General features: G+C 37.9%; 1 protein-coding gene across 1 annotated transcript; it reads left to right on the forward strand.

Annotated features, from left to right (window-relative positions):
- The first annotated feature begins 2,765 nt into the window (after positions 1–2,765).
- LOC142741196 (pancreatic secretory granule membrane major glycoprotein GP2-like) lies at positions 2,766–14,885 on the forward strand. The gene is made up of 11 exons (XM_075850588.1): positions 2,766–2,814; positions 5,664–5,684; positions 6,218–6,412; positions 6,532–6,633; positions 7,550–7,770; positions 8,455–8,609; positions 8,704–8,946; positions 10,005–10,161; positions 10,267–10,333; positions 12,888–12,917; positions 14,821–14,885. The coding sequence occupies exons 1-11, from the start codon at positions 2,766–2,768 to the stop codon at positions 14,883–14,885; spliced, it is 1,305 nt and encodes a 434-aa protein (XP_075706703.1).
- Positions 14,886–20,794: the final 5,909 nt, after the last annotated feature.

Consider the following 20,794-nt stretch of genomic DNA (forward strand, 5'->3'; position numbering starts at 1 on the left):
GTAAACGTTTAAAAATATTTTTATTTGTGGTAATCTAAAAAATGGGCACTAATGCCAAAGAATCTGAGTACAGGCTTGGCAACACAGATCATAGGTCCTAAGTAGAGTGTCTGAAATATAATAGTTCAAAATTTGCTAAGCTCATATATCAATGCGACACTGAACAGGAGTAGTAAACCAAACTACTGGTCTGTTTGCCAGAGCGATACAGAATTACCAAGCCTTTATTGAGATGTCTAAGATACAATAGTAACAAACATGTACCACTTCTACACTCCAAAAAGGCCCTAAGAATTATAACATTGGTCTGTTTGCCAAAGGTAAGCAAGTTTCCCTACGCGTTTCTGCGCCCCTGTGATACAGGGGAGCGTCCTCAGGTATATAAATTGCTTCAAGTATTTCTTAATGCCGGTCAGCACATATTATGCTGTTTGTTTTGTATTTTGCGGTGTGCACATGTATCTGCTTCTACAAGACTATAGGCTACTTCTCTTGCCCCTATGTATGCATCTGCTTTTACAGTACTATAGACAACCTCTTCATACCCAATCAAGGCTGGCCTTAGAGCTGTGCGAGCGCACAGTGTGCTGCATCCTCCCAGCATGTAGGGGGCGTCACTGGGCTCTGCCTCTACTCTGTGCTCTGCTGTTAAACACATGGAGTAAATAACAGCCGAGGAGCAGAGGAGGAAGCTCCACCCACAGCCCATCCTGCAAAAACCTGTGATCCTGTCAGCAAGGAGACATGGAGAGTGTCCATGTGTGTCTGTGTGTATATGTGTGTAGTGGGTGTACAGTGTGTGTATCTGTGTGTATACATTATGTGTCTCTGTGTATACAGTATGTGTCTCTGTGTTTGTGTGTGTGTGTGTGTGTGTGTGTGTGTGTGTGTGTGTGTGTCTCTATATGTGTTTATGTCTCTTTGTAGAAGTGTGTTCAATATTAAAGTAGAACAGATACAATGCAGATATCTGTGCTGCCTCCTCTATACCCTGCTTCCTCCTATATACCCTGCTGCCCCTATATACCCTTCTGCCCCTATATACCCTTCTGTCCCCTATATATCCTGCTGCCCTTTATATACCCTGCTGCCTCTATATACCCTTATGTCCCCTATATATCCTGCTGCCCTTATATATCCTGCTGCCCCTATATATATCCTGCTGCCCCTATATACCCTGCTTCCCCTATATACCCTTATGTCCCCTATATATCCTGCTGCCCCTATATAACCTGATTCCCCTATGTACCCTGCTGCCACTTATATACCCTGCTGTCCCTATATACTCTGCTGCCCCTTATATACCCTGCTGACCCCTATAGACCCTGCTGACCCCTATATACCCTGCTACTCCTTATATACTCTGCTGCCCTTATATATATGCCTCGGTGTGTGTTTATATGTGTCTGTGGGTATAGTTATCATCTACTACATTATCTGTACTCAGAGAGTTATCACTGTGTTATCTGTGGTGTTACATAGGACTGCAGATAACATCTACTACATTATCTGTACTCATAGAGTTAGCACCGTTTTATCTGTGGTGTTACACAGGACTGCAGGAAACATCTACTACATTATCTGTACTCAGAGAGTTATCACTGTGTTATCTGTGTTGTTACATAGGACTGCAGGTAATGTCTACTACATTGTATGTACTCAGTTATTACTGTGTGTTATCTGTGGTGTTAGATAGGGCTGCACGTCAAATCTACTACATTACCTGTACTCAGAGAGTTATCACTGTGTTATCTGTGATGTTACATAGAACTGCATGTGAAATTTACTACATTATCTGTACTGGGTATATATGGGTCTGTTTGTGAATGTGTCTTTTTGCTTGTACATATGTGCCTTTTATGTATTTGTATATGTTCCTGTCTGTGTATCTATCTGTGTGTGTGTGTGTGTGTGTGTGTGTGTGTGTGTGTGTGTGTGTGTGTGTGTGTGTGTGTGTGTGTGTGCGTGTGTATGTTTGTATATGTGTCTGTAGGGCTATATATTCATGTCTGTGTAGGGGGCGGCAATAGAGAGTCCCGCACAGGGCGCCATCCAACCTAAGGCCGGCCCTCTACCTAATATATGTTTCTGCTTCTTTTTATCCCATGTATGTATCTGTTTTACAGTACTATAGACACACATCGTCTTGCCTCCACACATGTATCTGCTTTTTCAGTATCATAGGCCCACCTTATAGTTCACCTATGTATGTATCCTCTTATAAAGGACTATATGCCACTTATTATTGCTCCTATGTATGCTTCTGCTTCTACAGTGCTATAAGCCACCTCTTCTTACCCAATGTATGTATCTGCAGCTACAGTATTATATGCCACCTATTCTGACCACCTTGACAAACAATGCTTGCACACTTAATAGGATTAGATAATTGTCAGATGATCTAACAAATGAAATCCTTTATAGATTCCGCTATGAATAGTTGCATGAAGATATTTTTTTTGTGTTATTTTAGTACATATAAAAGGCAACCTATCCTGACCCTTGTATTACCTCTTCTCTCATCACATCCTCCAAATGAATTTTGACGCGCATGTTGTTATACACTAAGAAAACATACCGCACCTCTTCTAAAGTATCCTTTTTTTCCTTACAAATTGTCTCCAATTAGATGTCAATCAGCGTGCTTATTCAATGGAACTCCCCCTCCCACTTCTTCCTATATAATGTCACAATATCACCGAATGTTCTACTTGACAGATATTGTGACCATAAAGATATCCAGCTAGAAGAGACAACAATTCAACATGATTTTCCTATATATCCTAGTGCTTGCAGCTGTCTTTATACAGAAAGGTATGCTTATTTTAGAATCCTCCATACTTGGGTATCATCTTAATATTATAATTGTTCTCACTTGGGTGGATGTTTAGTATTGCATAGATGTTACTTACAGACATTTTTTGCTCTTTACCTTGAACTAAATCATATTTATATACTGCAGATTTAACAAACCTTTAAAAAGTGTATATAAATATTGTATACTCACATTGACTAGTAGTTTATGTCTATCCCTATGAAATAACAAAAAGTTTTCATGTACACAAAATAAGCCAATTCACATTTCCTTAAGAAAAACACTATAAGAGTAAGTTCACATGTAGCGTAAACACTGCAGAGTTTTGGTCCAGATTTTCTGCACAGAAATGATGCAATGTATAACAGTAGCCACAAAGTGGATGAGATTTCAATAAATCTCATCCACACACTGCAGAAAAACCAGCACAAATGATGTGCAGAAATAGGCTTGCTGTAGGGATCTTCAATTCTCAGCAAATGAATTTATCTTTCGAACACGCTGCAGATTTTTCACACAGAAAATCCGGATGGAAAGTCTGCAGTATTTACGCTACGTGTGAAGTAACCCTAAGAGTCTTGTTAGTGTGATTTTTTTTATTTATATGTTTTTATGTGGTCCATTAGCATAAAAAGACTGCAGTTGATAACCTGAACTTTATAAAATACCACCTATGCTATTTACAGCCAAGTACAAAAATCACAGTTTGAGAGACAGTATCAATATCAGTATTGATATTGTAATAAGTTGAACTAATAGAGGGCGTCCTCCTGATCAGCACTTGGTTCATCCATCTGGAGGACACAAGCATAGGTTGAGAACTATGGACTCCATAGTTGGTTTGCAATGGGCCCATTGTGCTGCATTTGGTCATGCAGGGGAAATTATATTTACTGTGCAGTTTCCCTGCTTATATCAGCTGAAAACAGGGACTCCTAAGATCAGCTTTTGAAAGGAGAACCCGCAATTTGAGCAGAAATTTACCACACAGCATAACAACTTAGCGACCAGTTTTGAATGTGACAAGTTCCAGGTCGCCCAAATCTTCATCTACCTGCCAGTGAGAAGCAGAAGTGCTGAATGGATGTATGTTTACTTACCACCAGCCTGTCATCTTCTTAACATATTTGGACCACAGCTTCTCAAGAAGGGATTCATTATGGAGTCTGAAAGGCTCGCTAATGAAGTATTACAGTGAAAAACTCTGGTTTCTTGGGGGTTGAAACATTAAAGTGTTTTAAGATTTTATTCAAATCGAGTCAGAGAGCCAATATAATTGAATCGAAACCGAAATGAAATTCGAGAAATTTGCTCATCTCTAGTTAATACCACTATACAAGGAACAAATAATAGCTTCACACCATAACCACATATAACTACCACAAAGACCAATATAAGAAATAATATTACTATATAGTGGTCACAAACCAGGACTACACAAGCACTTTGAAGAGTATAATCACGCAGTAAAGTACAATTATATTCAGTGACTCACAGGTGATGTCTTCTCTGATTGGAGTTGTTCATTTTCCTTTTTCTCTCCATCCGACCCAGACTGCCATGACAACTTCTCCCGGCCATGACTCATCTGTACAGAGTTTGCTGCCCAGATGTCTTTAGTGCTTCACTTTACCAGCACATCCTTACCCTGTACAGAAACTTCCCATCCTGCTTCCGCCCTTAACAAGGTCTTACTGCTGCAACACAGATAGTGCCCATAAAAATAACAGTGGCAAACAGTTAGTGCCCCATGCTCTAACAGTGACCCCTTAGTGCCCCCACACAGTAATAGTTCCCACCTCTGGCCCGACACAGTAATAAAGCCCCTTTATACCCCGCACACTTTTATAGTGCCTTTTTTGTGTGGCACACAGTAATAGTGCCCCACACAATGATAATGACACTTAGTGCTCCCTCACAGTAATAATGACCCCTTAGTGCCCCTCACATAGTAAGAATGCCCCTTTAGTTCCCTCACAGCAATAATGCCCACTTAGTTCCCCACTAACAGTTATAATGCCCCCTTAGTACTTCTCACACACAGAAAGGATGCCCCCTTAGTGTCCCCACACAGTATTTGTGCCCATTTAGTGCCTATCACAGTAATAATGACCCATTAGTGCCCCCCACATAGTGTGATGTTTCAATAGTGCCTTTCCACACAGAAATAGTGCCGCTTAAATTCATAAAAATGATTCCACTCACCTAGCTCTGTTTCCACAATGAACAGAGTGGGCCGACTTCTGGCCTGTGGCTCGGCGCAGGCAGGCACGATGATGTCACTGCATCGCGATTGCCTGCATCAGAGTGGGACACAGAGTGATTGATGGAGTTGTTCTCAACTGTAGGTCTCGTAAGGACCCGGATACAATTAAAAGTGATGCCGGTCCTGGGACCCCCGATACCCCCCAAGCCCCGTAGTAGCCACTTAGGCAATAGTTACGCCACACTTTGTATTAAATGATCCATGCAAAAGGATTATGATATAGAAAGTATAAAGAGAACCCCACCACACCCAGATTTTTTCTATCTATTTATATTACATTTTTCTATTTTTGATTTATAACACTGTGAGAATGAAATTCACAAAATCTTTTAAAGGCTATATAGTCACTATCTATTCTGTAAAGTAATATATATATATATATATGTATATAATATGAACTATACTTGGTTCACTGATAGCAAGTAGTGTTGATAAAGCCCCTGTGTAGCACAGGATTAAGTGGGCTTCTTATTCATTCTTCTATAGGATAGTGTGATTAAAGAGTTAAGTCATTTAGATTAGAATTTGTGCATATCTTTGCATAATTTTCATATATCTAAATTTTCTTTTCTCTTTATACAGGAGAGGCATACTTATGCTACAGTAAGTAATTGGTTATATGTTACATTAAAATAATAAAAAATTGTAAAGGAATATATTCCATCATATATTATTATGAATTAGTCTTTCATTAAACAAGTAAAGAAAAAAAAAAAACAATGTATAGACTGACGGAAAAATAATAATACATTTAATTACATGGATATGTTTTATAAAGTTTTAAATAACTGATTAGAGTTTTTGCAAAGTTATAACTAATGGGGTTGTTTTCATAGTCATGGTCAATGTTACACATGCTATTCAGTAAGAATGACCGTGGTTAACATTCTGTGTTTAAATTATTATCCAACAGATTATTCACCAACATTGATTTTAAATAAATGTTTGCATGGGTTAAAACGGTGATCTAAGCGTTTTCCCCAATAAAGAACAGCAGCATTGCAAAGCTATAGATACATGCATTGACTGGAATGCTAAACATGCCTCTTCATTGGTATCCCTGTCTGATACTAGTTACAATAGCTAATGAACAGCTTGCATGGACTACTTACAACTCAAAATTACTTATTTTCTAGATCTATCTCCCCCTGACACAATATTGTGCAAAAACTGTGCAGGTGGTAGTGGTTCCTGTACATTAGACAATGGATGTTCATGCATTGACGACCCCACAATCACATGTGTTCCAACCACTGAGTGCGCTGGTGTGGGGACCAACATTTGTTGTCCTACAGATTACTACTGGTCCTCGGCAGACAATTGCTGTACAGGTAATATAAGACTTGGTTTAAAATATGTTTCTAGGGGATATTAGTGGTCAGTACACAAACAGCCCTGTATATGTTACAGCTTTTTAAAAAAAAGTATTCTCTATTGTTTTCTTTTACAGATACACTGCTCTGCAACCCCTCATGTCAGAATGATGAAATTTGCAAAAATATTAGTAAAGTAGCAACCTGTGGCTGTAACACTTCTCTCTATAGTGGAATGAGTAAGTGCCCTCCAAAAGTGTATGGTGACTGTGGTTCAAAATCATAAATGTATTGTTTTCTGTAGTTTTTCCCCAGTGGTGTTTATTTTACACATATTTTATTAAAACAACAAATTTGGATGGATCTGCTGATGGATCCCATTCATATTAATTAGAGAATTCATTGGTTGCTTCAGTTTGCACCAGTTCTGTCAGGGTTTTTCTTTTATCACTATGGTCAACAGGCACTTTGTTAATACTCAAGATGTGTCAGACTTTTTCAGTCATGCTGTCTGTCTTTAACAGAACAAAACAAATCACAGCTGATCACGAGCGCTCTGGACCTTCCCCCTTCCTCATTGACTTATGGGACAGAAATACATATTTTTTGATGGGCAGTTTCTTTTTACTTTTTTTTGTGTTTAAATGGATTGAGAAAGATTTCTGTTATCTGTATTCCAGTTGTAAAAAACAAAATAAAAACAATGGATTGCGCAGATATTTTGAGAAGACACATTCCCCAATTGTTATTATTCTCCTCCTAATTACTTAAATATCATTGTTGAAGAGCAGTTTATATCTGTAATATAATTTCGTACATAATTTCGAATTTAAAAGATACATTTCAATAGGGAGAGAGAGAGATAAGCTGATGCCAAACACCTCTGGCAGCTGCCTATCTTCTTGGGAAACGTATGTTGAAATACTATCTTTCCCTCCTCGGCAGACATTGGGAACAGTCTGTCCTCATACACATTAGATTGTTGGCTGATCTCGTTGAAATGAACGGGGTTGGTCAACTTTTTTCTCTAGTCAACTGGACTTTTGTAACTTGAAAAATCCAATTAAAGTTAGATAAGGTTGTTTCTTAAAAAATACTTACAGAACACATGCACTGAAATTTTTTTATACTAATATAATGATGATTCTTTTCTAGACACATCATCTCTTGTTCCAACTGTAACATGTGAAGCCAGTGTAATGACAGTTACCCTGGATAAATGCTTACTTGAATCTCTTGGATACAATTCCACTACTTTCCAGTTAAATAACAATTCTGACTCCTGTGTTAATACATATACTAAGATTATCAGCAATAAGACTATGCAGAGTATCCAGGCTTTACCACAGACAGGATGGTGTGGCAATGAAGTGACGGTAAGAATATATACTTATACTTGAAAGAGGCACTGCTATTGTTAGTAAGACATTACTACTGTGAAATTATCTGATATTTTATAGATGCATTGGTAAAGGTTGTGATCTCTGACCTAAATTCCAGATTGACAAGACACTATAGAATACCCAAACCCCATTGCCACTGCTCAAAGGTTTTCGCTCCTGAAACTCTAACGTTCTCGGCAATTATCAATTCCAATGAATGGCAGTTTGCTTAGAATGTTAGGTCATATTTCCAGTATCAGATATCTATGAGTAGTGATAAAGGTTTTGATGCATTCTGTAGTGTCCTTCATTCTGGAGATCAATGATTTTTTAACATCATCAATTTTACCAATATGATTTTCTGAGATGTATATAAAGCAAGAAAAAGGAAGCCTCTTTGCATATTAAGTGTCCTTCACAGCAACTAATATACTAAAGCAATGTTGATGTGGCCACATGGAATCAAGCGAGCGGGACAATTAGTTTGCCTTGTGGGTGTGCCTTCTTTTGGTGCCGTGAACTGGTGTTCAGTAATCGGGTGCTCAGTGGCTTTCTTAGCGAGTGCAAAAGCATTATCTGCCTTATCCATCCTAGCAATAGACTCTCTTTAAAGTGAAACATTAAATAGTATTTCAACATGTTAAGGATATAATGTGCTGCAATGTATTTTGTTTTTAGATTAATTCTTCAATAGTTTATTATGCAAACGTGCTCCATATTGGAATTCAGAACACAACCATTATTACAGCCAACCCCATCAACTTCTCCTTCTCTTGCTCTTACAATATGACCATGCAAACAAGTCTGGCTACTGCGATTAATTCTGTAATAAAGTAGGTTCAAATACTTATTTTGTTCAAATTGTCGAGTCATTGCGGGAAAATATGGGAAGAGTATAATCTTTATTTTACAAATATTTATTTACAGCACTGTCAACATTTCAATAAATGGGGAAGGCTCAGTAGTCACTACAATGGCAGCATATTGGGATCAAGCATACACTACTCCAATAAAGGACAATGAAGATGTTCCAGTCGGATCAAATGTGTACCTGGGAATATTCTCAGATGTTTCAGATGTAAACAAATTTGTTCTGAGAGTAGAAAACTGCTATTCTACACCCGATAATAATGTCAACAATGTCAACAAAGTAGCAATTGTGAGCGGAGGGTATGTTGTCTTTGAATTTTTTATGTCGTTCTTACTTCACAGTAGACTTTAATAATGCTTAAGTTTAACTCATCAGTAAAAAATTTAAATGTCCTACTTTCCTCTGATCCCAAACCTTTTTTGGATGTTTCTAGCTTGTCTCCCTGCCCCTCCCCATAGAATAAACATGCATGCTGAGTTGAGTGTGCATGTTTACTGAGAGGTTGGAGGAGATATGTTTTGGCCAGAATGAGCACCTGTTTGACATCTGTCTCATGCATATGTCCAGTTTAAATGCACACTAAGTCTTTGCTCACACACCCCAGTTTGGGGTGTGTTTTTGTATTTTTCTGTAGGTCCTAAACAATGAATGTATAAAGGAAACATTTGCAGTGTCTTTTTTGGAATAAATTTAATTTGGGCTATAAAAGTATATATTCAAATCTTCACTATTTAAACAAAGCTATACTGGTACACATCACTGAGGTTTAAATATGATATGAGTGGTTGCTATGGACACAATTTTAATATTTTTAAATTAGCCCCATAGTGTACATAACTACTTAATAAACTAACTAGTGTATATAAACTATGCTGAACAGGCCTTGGGTCCACATATTATTATCATTATTATTATTATTATTATTATTATTATTATTATTATTATTAATAGCAATTATATTATTATTATTTTTAATATTATACTTTTGCTATATATATATATATATATATATATATATATATATACACACACACATGCATATATATATATATATATATATATATATATATATATATATATATATGCTTATTATATATATATATATATATATATATATATATGTAGCAAAAGTGTAATATTAAAAATAATAATAATATAAGTGTTATTATTAATAATAATAATGATAACTAAATTTTATATATATATATATATATATATATATATATATATATATATAATGTATCCTTTTGCTGTTTATAAATAATATGTTGATATTTATCATGCATTGCATCTTTCAATGTTTTTGATCTGTGCAATCCCACTATAAGTTATGTTAAAATATTTATTCATCTCATAGGTGTCCTGCCAACCAGGGAATAACTACAGAGGTGCAAGAGAATGGAGTATCTGTTGAGTCTCGAATTAAATTTAATTCATTTGCATTTCAAGGACAGCCTTTAGTTTACATTACATGTGAAGTGAGACTATGTGACAAAAATACAACATGTACTGGGGTAAGAAAATGATTCTATTACACAGTATCTGATATTAACATTCTCACCCGAATTTCCTGTTATCTAGTATAGAGCATGATAGCAGCCATGTTTTATGCTTTGCAGTGTAATGCTGTTCGAACCAACGGTGATGATGGAACAGCAATGTTACAAATCCCATTGAATTTCTTAGGTATGTACATATTACTTGTGTTACATCAAACATTTTCTGGACTAATCTATGAAAAATCTAAAGTCAATCATCATTTTTGTAGCGGATTATAATTTTATGCCAATTATTATACAAGTCAAACATCATCATGGAATTTGTGGTATTTTTTCCACCCTATAATATATAAAAGGTTTATAAAATATATGAATAGGAATATAAACTGAATCATATAAAGGGAAGAAATATACAAAAAAATCTATTTGAAACAACCGCTTATTACGGTGGTAGATACAGTGAGGGAAATAAGTATTTGATCCCTTGCTGATTTTGTAAGTTTGCCCACTGTCAAAGACATGAACAGTCTAGAATTTTTAGGCTAGGTTAATTTTACCAGTGAGAGATAGATTATATAAAAAAAAAAAAACAGAAGATCACATAGTCAAAATTATATATATTTATTTGCATTGTGCACAGAGAAATAAGTATTTGATCCCCTACCAACCATTAAGAGTTCAGCCTCCTCCAGACCAGTTACACGCTCCAAATCAACTTGGTGCCTGCATTAAAGACAGCCGTCTTACATGGTCACCTGTATAAAAGACCCCTGTCCACAGACTCAATTAATCAGTCTGACTCTAACCTCTACAACATGGGCAAGACCAAAGAGCTTTCTAAGGATGTCAGGGACAAGATCATAGACCTGCACAAGGCTGGAATGGGCTACAAACCATAAGTAAGATGCTGGGTGAGAAGGAGACAACTGTTGGTGCAATAGTAAGAAAATGGAAGACATACAAAATGACTGTCAATCGACATCGATCTGGGGCTCCATGCAAAACCTCACCTCGTGGGGTATCCTTGATCCTGAGGAAGGTGAGAGCTCAGCCGAAAACTACACGGGGGGAACTTGTTAATGATCTTAAGGCAGCTGGGACCACAGTCACCAAGAAAACCATTGGTAACACATTACGCCGTAATGGATTAAAATCCTGCAGTGCCCGCAAGGTCCCCATGCTCAAGAAGGCACATGTACAGGCCCATCTGAAGTTTGCAAATGAACATCTGGATGATTCTGAGAGTGATTGGGAGAAGATGCTGTGGTCAGATGAGACTAAAATTGAGCTCTTTGGCATTAACTCAACTCGCCGTGTTTGGAGGAAGAGAAATGCTGCCTATGACCCAAAGAACACCGTCCCCACTGTCAAGCATGGAGGTCGAAACATTATGTTTTGGGGGTGTTTCTCTGCTAAGGGCACAGGACTACTTCACCGCATCAATGGGAGAATGGATGGAGCCATGTACCGTCAAATCCTGAGTGACAACCTCCTTCCCTCCACCAGGACATTAAAAATGGCTCGTGGCTGGGTCTTCCAGCACGACAATGACCCGAAACATACAGCCAAGGCAACAAAGGAGTGGCTCAAAAAGAAGCACATTAAGGTCATGGAGTGGTCTAGCCAGTCTCCAGACCTTAATCCCATCGAAAACTTATGGAGGGAGCTGAAGATCCGAGTTGCCAAGCGACAGCCTCGAAATCTTAATGATTTACAGATGATCTGCAAAGAGGAGTGGGCCAAAATTCCATCTAACATGTGTGAAAACCTCATCATCAACTACAAAAAACGTCTGACTGCTGTGCTTGCCAACAAGGGTTTTGCCACCAAGTATTAAGTCTTGTTTGCCAAAGGGATCAAATACTTATTTCTCTGTGCACAATGCAAATAAATATATATAATTTTGACAATGTGATTTTCTGTTTTTTTTAAAATATAATCTATCTCTCACTGGTAAAATTAACCTAGCCTAAAAATTCTAGACTGTTCATGTCTTTGACAGTGGGCAAACTTACAAAATCAGCAAGGGATCAAATACTTATTTCCTTCACTGTAGGTAAGCAACGCTTGCGCCACTATACGCCCCAGAAAGACAGAAACAGAATGTGTACTCTGTTGAGAGATAATATTACATGCTCTGGTACAGCCTGGTTTTTACACTGCTGCTGCTGCAGAATCTGTGACAGATCTGTAACGGAAAATGTCAGCATTAAGCAAAAAATGCTTAAACGTTTAGTAAGACTTTTCAGGAAGATCATGATAAAGGATTGGGAATGGCTCGCAATGAAACAAAAAATGGCACCACTTCTACTGATTCCCCCAAAAAGTTAAAAATGTAGGCACTTCATTATTTATGTCAGATGTCTCCCTCTGCATTTCTAAAATCTTCCAATTGTTCAGATATATTCTTGAAAATCTAAAGGTGGGGTATATACAGTACCATCTAAATACAAGTTGCCTTAAATTTGCTGTATGCTTTAAGTATGATTCTAAACACAAATCCAATTTTTAATAGGACATTTTAGATTTGGGTGGTCAATAAGAGCTTCATATCCGATTGAAATGCCTTTCGAACACCTAGTAAGATAACTATTGTGATGTTGCAAGGACAACTGGCTGGACAGTGGGAATAAAAAGTCCTAATATATAATTAATATTATATCCTATTGGATATATTTAAGTAAGTTGTATTGAACCCATGTATGGTTTATAGAAATTAATATCTCTAACATTGCTTTCAGACGACTATAGCAGCTCAGCATCTAATGCAGGTAAATTTACTATGTTGGTTTACAAAAATATTTAGTTTTGTCTAAATATCTAAAGTCATTTTATTTAGACATTGCTTCTTCCCTACCCTTGTTTGTACTTTTTTCACATATATTTCTTTCCCCTCTTTGTGTCGTAGTCTTTGAGGCCTCGTTCACATCTGCGTTGGGGTCCCGTTCTGACGTTCCGTCAGAGCTTTCCATCAGAACGGGACCCTGAACAGACGCAAACGAAAACCAGAGGTCGTTTTGTCGGAAGCAATACCGAAGCAACAGCGTAGTCGACTACACTATTGCTTCCAGCTAAACGGCGGTTCCGGTGCACAACAGAGACAAACAGAAACCATGGGCACCAGATCCGTCACCATTGAAATCAATCGTGATGGAAACGGAAATCTCTGGTTTCCGTTTGTGTCAGTTTGTGTCTGTTCAGGGTCCCGTTCTGACAGAAAGCTCTGACGGAACGTTAGAACGGGACCCCAACGCAGATGTGAACAGAGCCTGACCTGTATTGTCCTGTGCGTCTATTTGTTTGTTTGTCCTATTTCTTTTGTTTTTCATATTGCTCTTATGTGCATATTAATGTTATTATTATTATTATTCTGTCAGAAAACAATTTGACATTTTGGATCGTATAACTTTGATTTCTGCTGTTTTTTGTTCACATTTGTATTATTATGCTATGGATATGATGCTGATGACAGTTTCTTACTTTACACTTAAAAATAATAAAAATTAGTTTGACCATAAATATCGAAATTCAATACTTATAGCTAATGTACCTGTTTTATTGGGAGACCTAAGACATGTATATGCTCTAGGTTGTGTCCTAGAATTCCACCCAAAGCCTAAGTATGGTTTAGGAATGCCAATAATCCTGAACATCACAACTATGAACATGCTTAGGAAACATTTTACATGCAGTTTTAGACCTCTCCGGCTGTGGTGCATTGGATTACATGCTTTCCTGATTTATAGGGAACAGCATAGATAATGTGAACATGAATTGCCAGTTGGAGTACTTGAGTAGTTACTGCAAGGAGAGAGTTGTGATATAGATGCATCAATGGTCCTGCTTGTGAATCTTCATACATAAGCAGTAACATATAAAAGACATAATGGGGTACAGCATGCAGATTAGGGTGGTGAATCCACACTCTGTGGAGACTGTGAATTATTATGCTCCCCTAAAAAAAAGTCTACATTTTTACGTATGCAGGTAGTGCCAATCAAGGGTGTAATTAGATTTCATAGAGCCCAATTGCAAAGTGAGGAATCCCCCCTCTTTTTAAACAGGGCACGTCTTATTACATGTTATTACAGAAACGGGCACCGCTGACCCTGATGGCCTAGGTACTCGATGCTTGTACTCCAGATCCTATACTTGATTCCTGAACGTATGGAAAGGCTGCTGCACAGGGTGCTGCTTTATTTCCTAGTTTATTAATTGGGCAGTTTGGCAATTGTCTAGCATTGTTATTTGGGCACTGTATCGTATAGTTATTTGTACCCTTTATGACTGTACATAATGCATCATAGGGGGAGGCATTAATAGCAGGTACTGCACTTTTCAATCTAAGGCCATCCCTCGTTGATAGTGATATATATTAGATCTTCTGCGTTTAGTACAGCTAGACATCAAAATGGCACCACAAATAAGAACATTTCTGGATTTGAGTTGCCTCCTTATCCTCAGGGTCTTGTTGCAGTTGACATGGCTGTAGTTTTGAGAATGGTGCCAATAATAAGAAATAATGCCACACAATTAGAAAGCTTGTTAAAATTCTGAATCTTTCACACTCATGCTCCAAAGTAAATGTTGACTCAAAAAGCATTAGAAACACAAGAATAATAAAAATGGGAAACAAACTTTTTCTAACTATCTTTTTGGGTTTTCTCCATCTAGTTGAATCCTCCTGGACCTTTCTGGCCAGCTCCCTGCTGGCATATCTGTCTGTTAAGCTCTTCTGAATATCCAACTGATTGACAGTGGAAGGAACTGATCTTAAGATTCATTTGTAATTAATTCTTTATTCTCAGGGACTTAATTTATTTTTATTCAGCTTTCTAGGATTATTTCTATACTATAGGCTTTGCCATGGCTTCTTATGGTCACACAATTTTCTTACAACGTGGCTCATGATGTAGACCGAATATTGTTTTGAGTGACCATGACAAGTTGTGTTCTCAGCCTCTATTTCTATCCATGTCAGCTTTAATTGAAAGAGTATAAAATTTCCTCATATATAATATGTCTGTTAGCTCTTGCATTGCATAAAATAAATATATTTGTAATATATAATCTTGCTGGTGTTTCTTTGAATGACCTTTGCATTATATCTGTTTAGAAAATAAAGCGTGCATAAAAGTACAAGTAGCTTGTATATTTTCGTCTTTCAATTAATGATATCTTTCAGTAATAGTTTTGGCAAACCCAAGTTACGTTTCCAGTTGTTGAAATGCAGTTATTATATACACAATGCTTTAGTTTACTACTTATAAGCATACTGGTTGTGTGATATACGGGCATCACTACATAGATATTACTAGTTAGATATAACAAATTGGGGTGCTACAGAAATGTGCAAGTTGAGTATGTGAGAAGAAAGAAAAAGAGCACATATACAAATAGAGCACACCCAAAGCGATAATTAGAAAGATGAAAAAAGCTATTTCTATTATGTATTCAGTGCACACAGTGCACACAGTGCACACAGAACAAAAAAACATAGCCAAAAAAATCATAGTCTCCAATAAGACGTAATGCTGAGATCAAATGATACAATGACTGCACAACAATGCCTACCGTATATTCAGGAAAATGTATAAATCTGAATTGTAGAAAAGACTCTAATAAAACCAAATAGAAAAAAAAAAAGAAAAGATAAACAATCTGGAAAGATGAGCAAGCTAGTGGCATGCAATATGTGCCTCTATACACTGTATAATCATCCAATGAGATTGGTGTAAAATACTACCGTTGTAAATAGACAGTGTAAAAGGGAAAAGTCTAATCTAGTAGCAAAATAGGTGATAAATATCTGATCGGTGGCGGTCCAAGCACTATCTTCGACAGCCCAATAAAAAGTAATTGGGTCGAGCATGCGCAGTCCCGCTCCATTCACATAGGGCAATCTGGGACCCAGTTGTCAAGATTGGTGGTGGTCCCAGCGGTCAGACCCCCTCCTATCTTGTAAATAGGTGATAAATGATCATTATGAGAAAACTCTTATAATGGCAGTTATATATGTTGTGACAGACTTATTAACCCCTTCCCTCTTTAGCCACTTTTTACCTTCCTGACAGAGCCTCATTTTTCAAATCTGACATGTTTCACTTTATGTGGTAATAACGTCGGAATGCTTTCACTTATCCAAGCGATTCTGAGATTGTTTTCTTGTGACACATTGGACTTTATGTTACTGGTAAAATTTGCTCGATACATTCAGTATTTAAATGTGAAAAACACCAAAATGAAGCGAAAAATTTCAAAAATTAGCATTTTTCTAAATTTAAATGTATCTGCTTATAAGACAGGCAGTTATACCACACATAATAGTCACTATTTAACATCCCCCACATGTCTACTTTAGATTGGCATCGTTTTTTCAACATCCTTTTCTTTTTCTAGGACGTTACATGGCTTAGAACTTTAGCAGCAATTTCTCACATTTTAAAGAAAATTTAAAAAGGCTATTTTTACAGGGGCCAGTTTAGATGTGAAGTGGCTTTTAGGGCCTTATATATTAGAAACCTCCAAAAAGTCACCCGATTTTAAAAACTCCACCCCTCAAAGTATTCAAAACAGCATTTAGTAAGTTTCTTACCCCTTTAGACGTTTCACAGGAATTAAACCAAACTAGAGGTGAAATTTACAAATTTCCTTTTTTGTTGTTGCAGAAATTAATTTTTTATCCATTTTTTTTGTAACACAAAGTTTTATCAGAGAAACGCAACTCAATATTTATTGCCCAGGTTCTGCAGTTTTAGGAGATATTCCACGTGTGGCTATTGTGTGCTTATGGACTGAAACACAGGCCTCAGAAGTAAAGGAGCACCTAGTGGATTTTGGACACTCCTTTCTATTAGAATATATTTTAGGCACCATGTCAGCTTTGAAGAGCTCTTATGGTACCAAAACAGTGGAAACCCCCCAAAAGTGACCCCATTTGGGAAACGAAATCCCTCGAGGAATTTATTTAGGGTTATAGTAAGCATTTTGACTGGACAGTTTTTTGCAGAAATTTTTGGAAGTAGGCCATGAAAATGAAAATCTACATTCTTTCAAATAAAATGTAGGTTCAGCAATTTTTTTTTAATTTCCAAAATGACTAAAGGAGAAAAAGCACCACAACATTTGTAGAGCAATTTCTTCTGAGTAAAACAATACCCCACATGTGGTCATAAACGGCTGCTTGGACACACGGCAGGGCTTAGAATGGAAAGAGCGCCATTTGGCTTTTGGAGCTCAAATTTTGCAGGAATGGTTTTCGGAGGCCACGTCACAATTGCAAAGCCCCTGAGGGACCAAAACAGTGGAAACCCCCCACATGTGGCCCCATTTTGGAAACGGCACCCTTTGAGGAAATTATCTAGTGGTATAGTGAGCATTTTGACACCGCAGTTTTTTTCCAGAATTTTTTGGAAGTAGGCCGTGAAAATGAAAATCTACATTCCTTCATAGAAAATGTAGGTTTAGCTAACTTTTTCTCATTGACCCAAGGACTAAAGGAGAAAAAGCACTGCAAAATTTGTAAACCAATTTCTCCCGAGTATAATAGTACCCCACATGTGGTAATAAATGGCAGTTTGGACACACAGCAGGGCTGAGAAGGGAAAGAGCGCCATTTGGCTTTTGGAGCTCAAATTTAGCAGGAATGGTTTGCGGAGGCCATGTCACATTTGCAGAGCCCCTGAGGGGACAAAACAATGAAACCGCCAAAAAAGTGACCCCATTTTGGAAACTACACCAATTGAAGAATTCATCTACAGGTGTAGTGATCATTTTGACCCAACAGGTGTTTCATAGAATTTATTAGAATTGGGCAGTGAAAATAAAAACAATCCTTTTTCTTCAATAAGATGTAGCTTTAGCTCAAAATTTTTCATTTTTCTCAACAAATAAAGGAACAAAAGAACCCCAACATTTGTAAAGCAACTTTGGCAATACCCCATATGTAGTCATAAACTGCTGTTTGGGCACACGGCAGGGCTCAGAAGAGAAGGAGCGGCATTTTGCTTTTGGAGCACAGATTTTGCTGGATTGGTTTCTTGACACCATGTCGCTTTTGCAAAGCCCCTAAGGTACCAGTACAGTGGAAACTACCCAAAAGGGACTCCATTTGTGATTCTAAACCCCTTCAGGAATTAATCTAGGGGGTGTAGTGAGCTTTTTGACCCCACAGCTGTTTCATGGATTTTATTTGAATTGGGCAGTGAAAAGAAAAATTACATTTTTTTCCAATAAGACGTAGTTTAGTGCAAAATTTTTCATTTTCTCAAAAAATAAAGCAGAAAAAGAACCCCAACATTCGTCAAGCAATTTCTCCCGAGTATGGCAGTACCCAATATGTGGCTATAAACAAATTTTTGTGCAGGAGTGCCATTTGGCTTTCGGACTACAGATTTTGCTGGATTGGTTTCTGGTCGCTATGTAGCATTTGCAAAACCCCTGAGGGACCAGAACAGTGGAACACCCCAAAAGTGAGCCCATTTTGGAAACTACACCCCTCAAGGTATTCACCTAGGGGTGTAGTGCGCATGATAACCCCACAGGTGTTTTGCATAAATTAGTGTGCACTCGATATTGCGGAGTAAAAATGGGATTTTTCAATAGATATGCCAATATGTGGTGCCCAGCTTGTGCCACCATAACAAGACAGATCTCTAATTATAATGCTGTGTTTCCCGGTTTTAGAATCACCCTACATGGGGCCCTAATCTTTTGCCTGGAAATTTGACAGGGCTCAGGAGTGAGAGAACACCATGCGAAATTGAGGCCTAATTTGGCGATTTACACAGAATTGGTTCACAATTGCAGAGGCTCAGATGGAAAATAATAAAGAAACCCCCCAGAAATGACCCCATTTTAGAAACTCAGGGGTGTAGTGAGCATTTTCACCCCACAGGTCTTTTCCATAAATAAATGCGCTGCGTATGGTGCAAAGTAAAAATTAAAGTTTATAATGTGGGGAATATGTAAGCTGGGCAGAGTACATGAGGGGCATAGTCAGGGGGTATAATAATGGGGTAAAGAATAAAATAATCCATAGATCTGTGTTACACTGTGAAGCAATCATTTCTGCACAGGCCGGTGTCGCACTGATAAATGGAAGCTTTTGGTCCACACTCCACACCTTTGCAGTTTGGGGAATTTTGCTAGGAAGTGTTGTCCAGGTATAATACGGGCACCATCACTTCTAGCAGATATGTTTGGCCCACCCTTCCTGGTTCCCTAATTTTAGGGCCCCGATAAATCGCCTCTTGAAACAGACGAAATGTTCCCCTCTGATCTGCACAACTGCATATTTATTCTTTCCTGATTTATGGAAGCCTTAACTAATTTAATTTTTTCATAGACGTAGTGGTATGAGGGCTGTTTTTTTGCGGGACGAGCTGTAGTTATTATTAGTACCATTTTGGCGTACATGCAACTTTTTGTTCACTTTTTATCCTATTTTTTGAGAGGCAAGGTGACCAAAAAACTACAATTCTGGCATAGTTTTTTAGGGTTTTTTTTATACAGCGTTCACCACGCGTTATAAATTACATGTTAACTTTATTCTGCGGGTCCGTAAGATTCCGGCGATACCTAATTTATAGCACTTTTTTATGTTTTACAACTTTTTGCACAATAAAACTAATAACTTTTGTAAAAAGAATGTATTTTTTCTGTCGTCATGTTGTGAGAGCCATAACTTTTTAATTTTTTCGTCGACGGAGCTGTATGAGGGCTTGTTTTTTGTGAGACAAGCTATAGTTTTTATAGGAATAATTTTTTGATACATGTGACTTTTTGATCACTTTTTATTTAAATTTTTGTAGGGCAAAGTGACCAAAAAACTGAAATTCTGGCATTATTTTTTATGTTTTTTTTTACGCCGTTTACCAGGTGGAATAAATAACATAATATTTTTATAGTTTAGGCCGTTACGGTCGCAGCAATACCAAATATGTATGGTTTATTTTACCTTAGTCCCACTATGGGACTTGAAGGTCCAACTGTCAGATTTTTTTTCTAATACATTGCACTACCTACGTAGTGCAATGTATTAGATCTGTCAGTCATTCTCTGACAGCAAGCCGATTAGGCTTCGTCTCCGAGCGGAGCCTAATCGGCTTCCGTAATGGCAAACAGGAGGCCAATGTTAGGTCTCCTGGTGTCATAATAGCAGTCATCAGTGGTGCGATTGCACGGCACAGCTGCCAATCTGCTAGCAGCCACAAAGATGCAGCGATCGCATCCTATCGCTGCATCTGAGGGGTTGATGACAGGGATCGGAGCTAGCGCCGGTTCCTGCCACTACAGGTGGATGTCAGCTGTAATATACAGCTGATAACCACCGCTGATGATGCCGGGTCATCTCACGAGCCGGCTCCATCTTGCCGGCAACTACAGAAGGCTTTTGAGGCCCCGCCTCCGTGCGGGGGCTGGAAGTTTTCCGTGCTAGGCACACCGGGAGGCCAGTATTAGGCCTCTGGTTGCCATTGCAGCCACCGACACCCCGGCAATTTCATTGCTGGGGTGTCAATGAGCTGCAAACACCTTAAATGTAGTGATCGGTTTTGACGGCTGCATTTAAGGGGTTAATGTTGGGGATCGAAGCTAACTTTGGTCCCCGCCGATACAGCAGAATGTCAACTGTCAGATACAGGGGTTG

The sequence above is a fragment of the Rhinoderma darwinii genome, chromosome 2, assembly GCF_050947455.1.
Source record: "Rhinoderma darwinii isolate aRhiDar2 chromosome 2, aRhiDar2.hap1, whole genome shotgun sequence".
In the NCBI taxonomy this organism is placed as follows: Eukaryota; Metazoa; Chordata; class Amphibia; order Anura; family Rhinodermatidae; genus Rhinoderma; species Rhinoderma darwinii.

Bases quoted from the DNA above. Each gene is read 5' to 3' on its own strand.
- LOC142741196 (XM_075850588.1), top strand. From the start codon at position 2,766: ATGATTTTCCTATATATCCTAGTGCTTGCAGCTGTCTTTATACAGAAA. The intron at 6,413-6,531 runs GTAATATAAGAC...TTTCTTTTACAG, and splicing joins GGCAGACAATTGCTGTACAG to ATACACTGCTCTGCAACCCC. The intron at 7,771-8,454 runs GTAAGAATATAT...TTTTGTTTTTAG, and splicing joins GGTGTGGCAATGAAGTGACG to ATTAATTCTTCAATAGTTTA.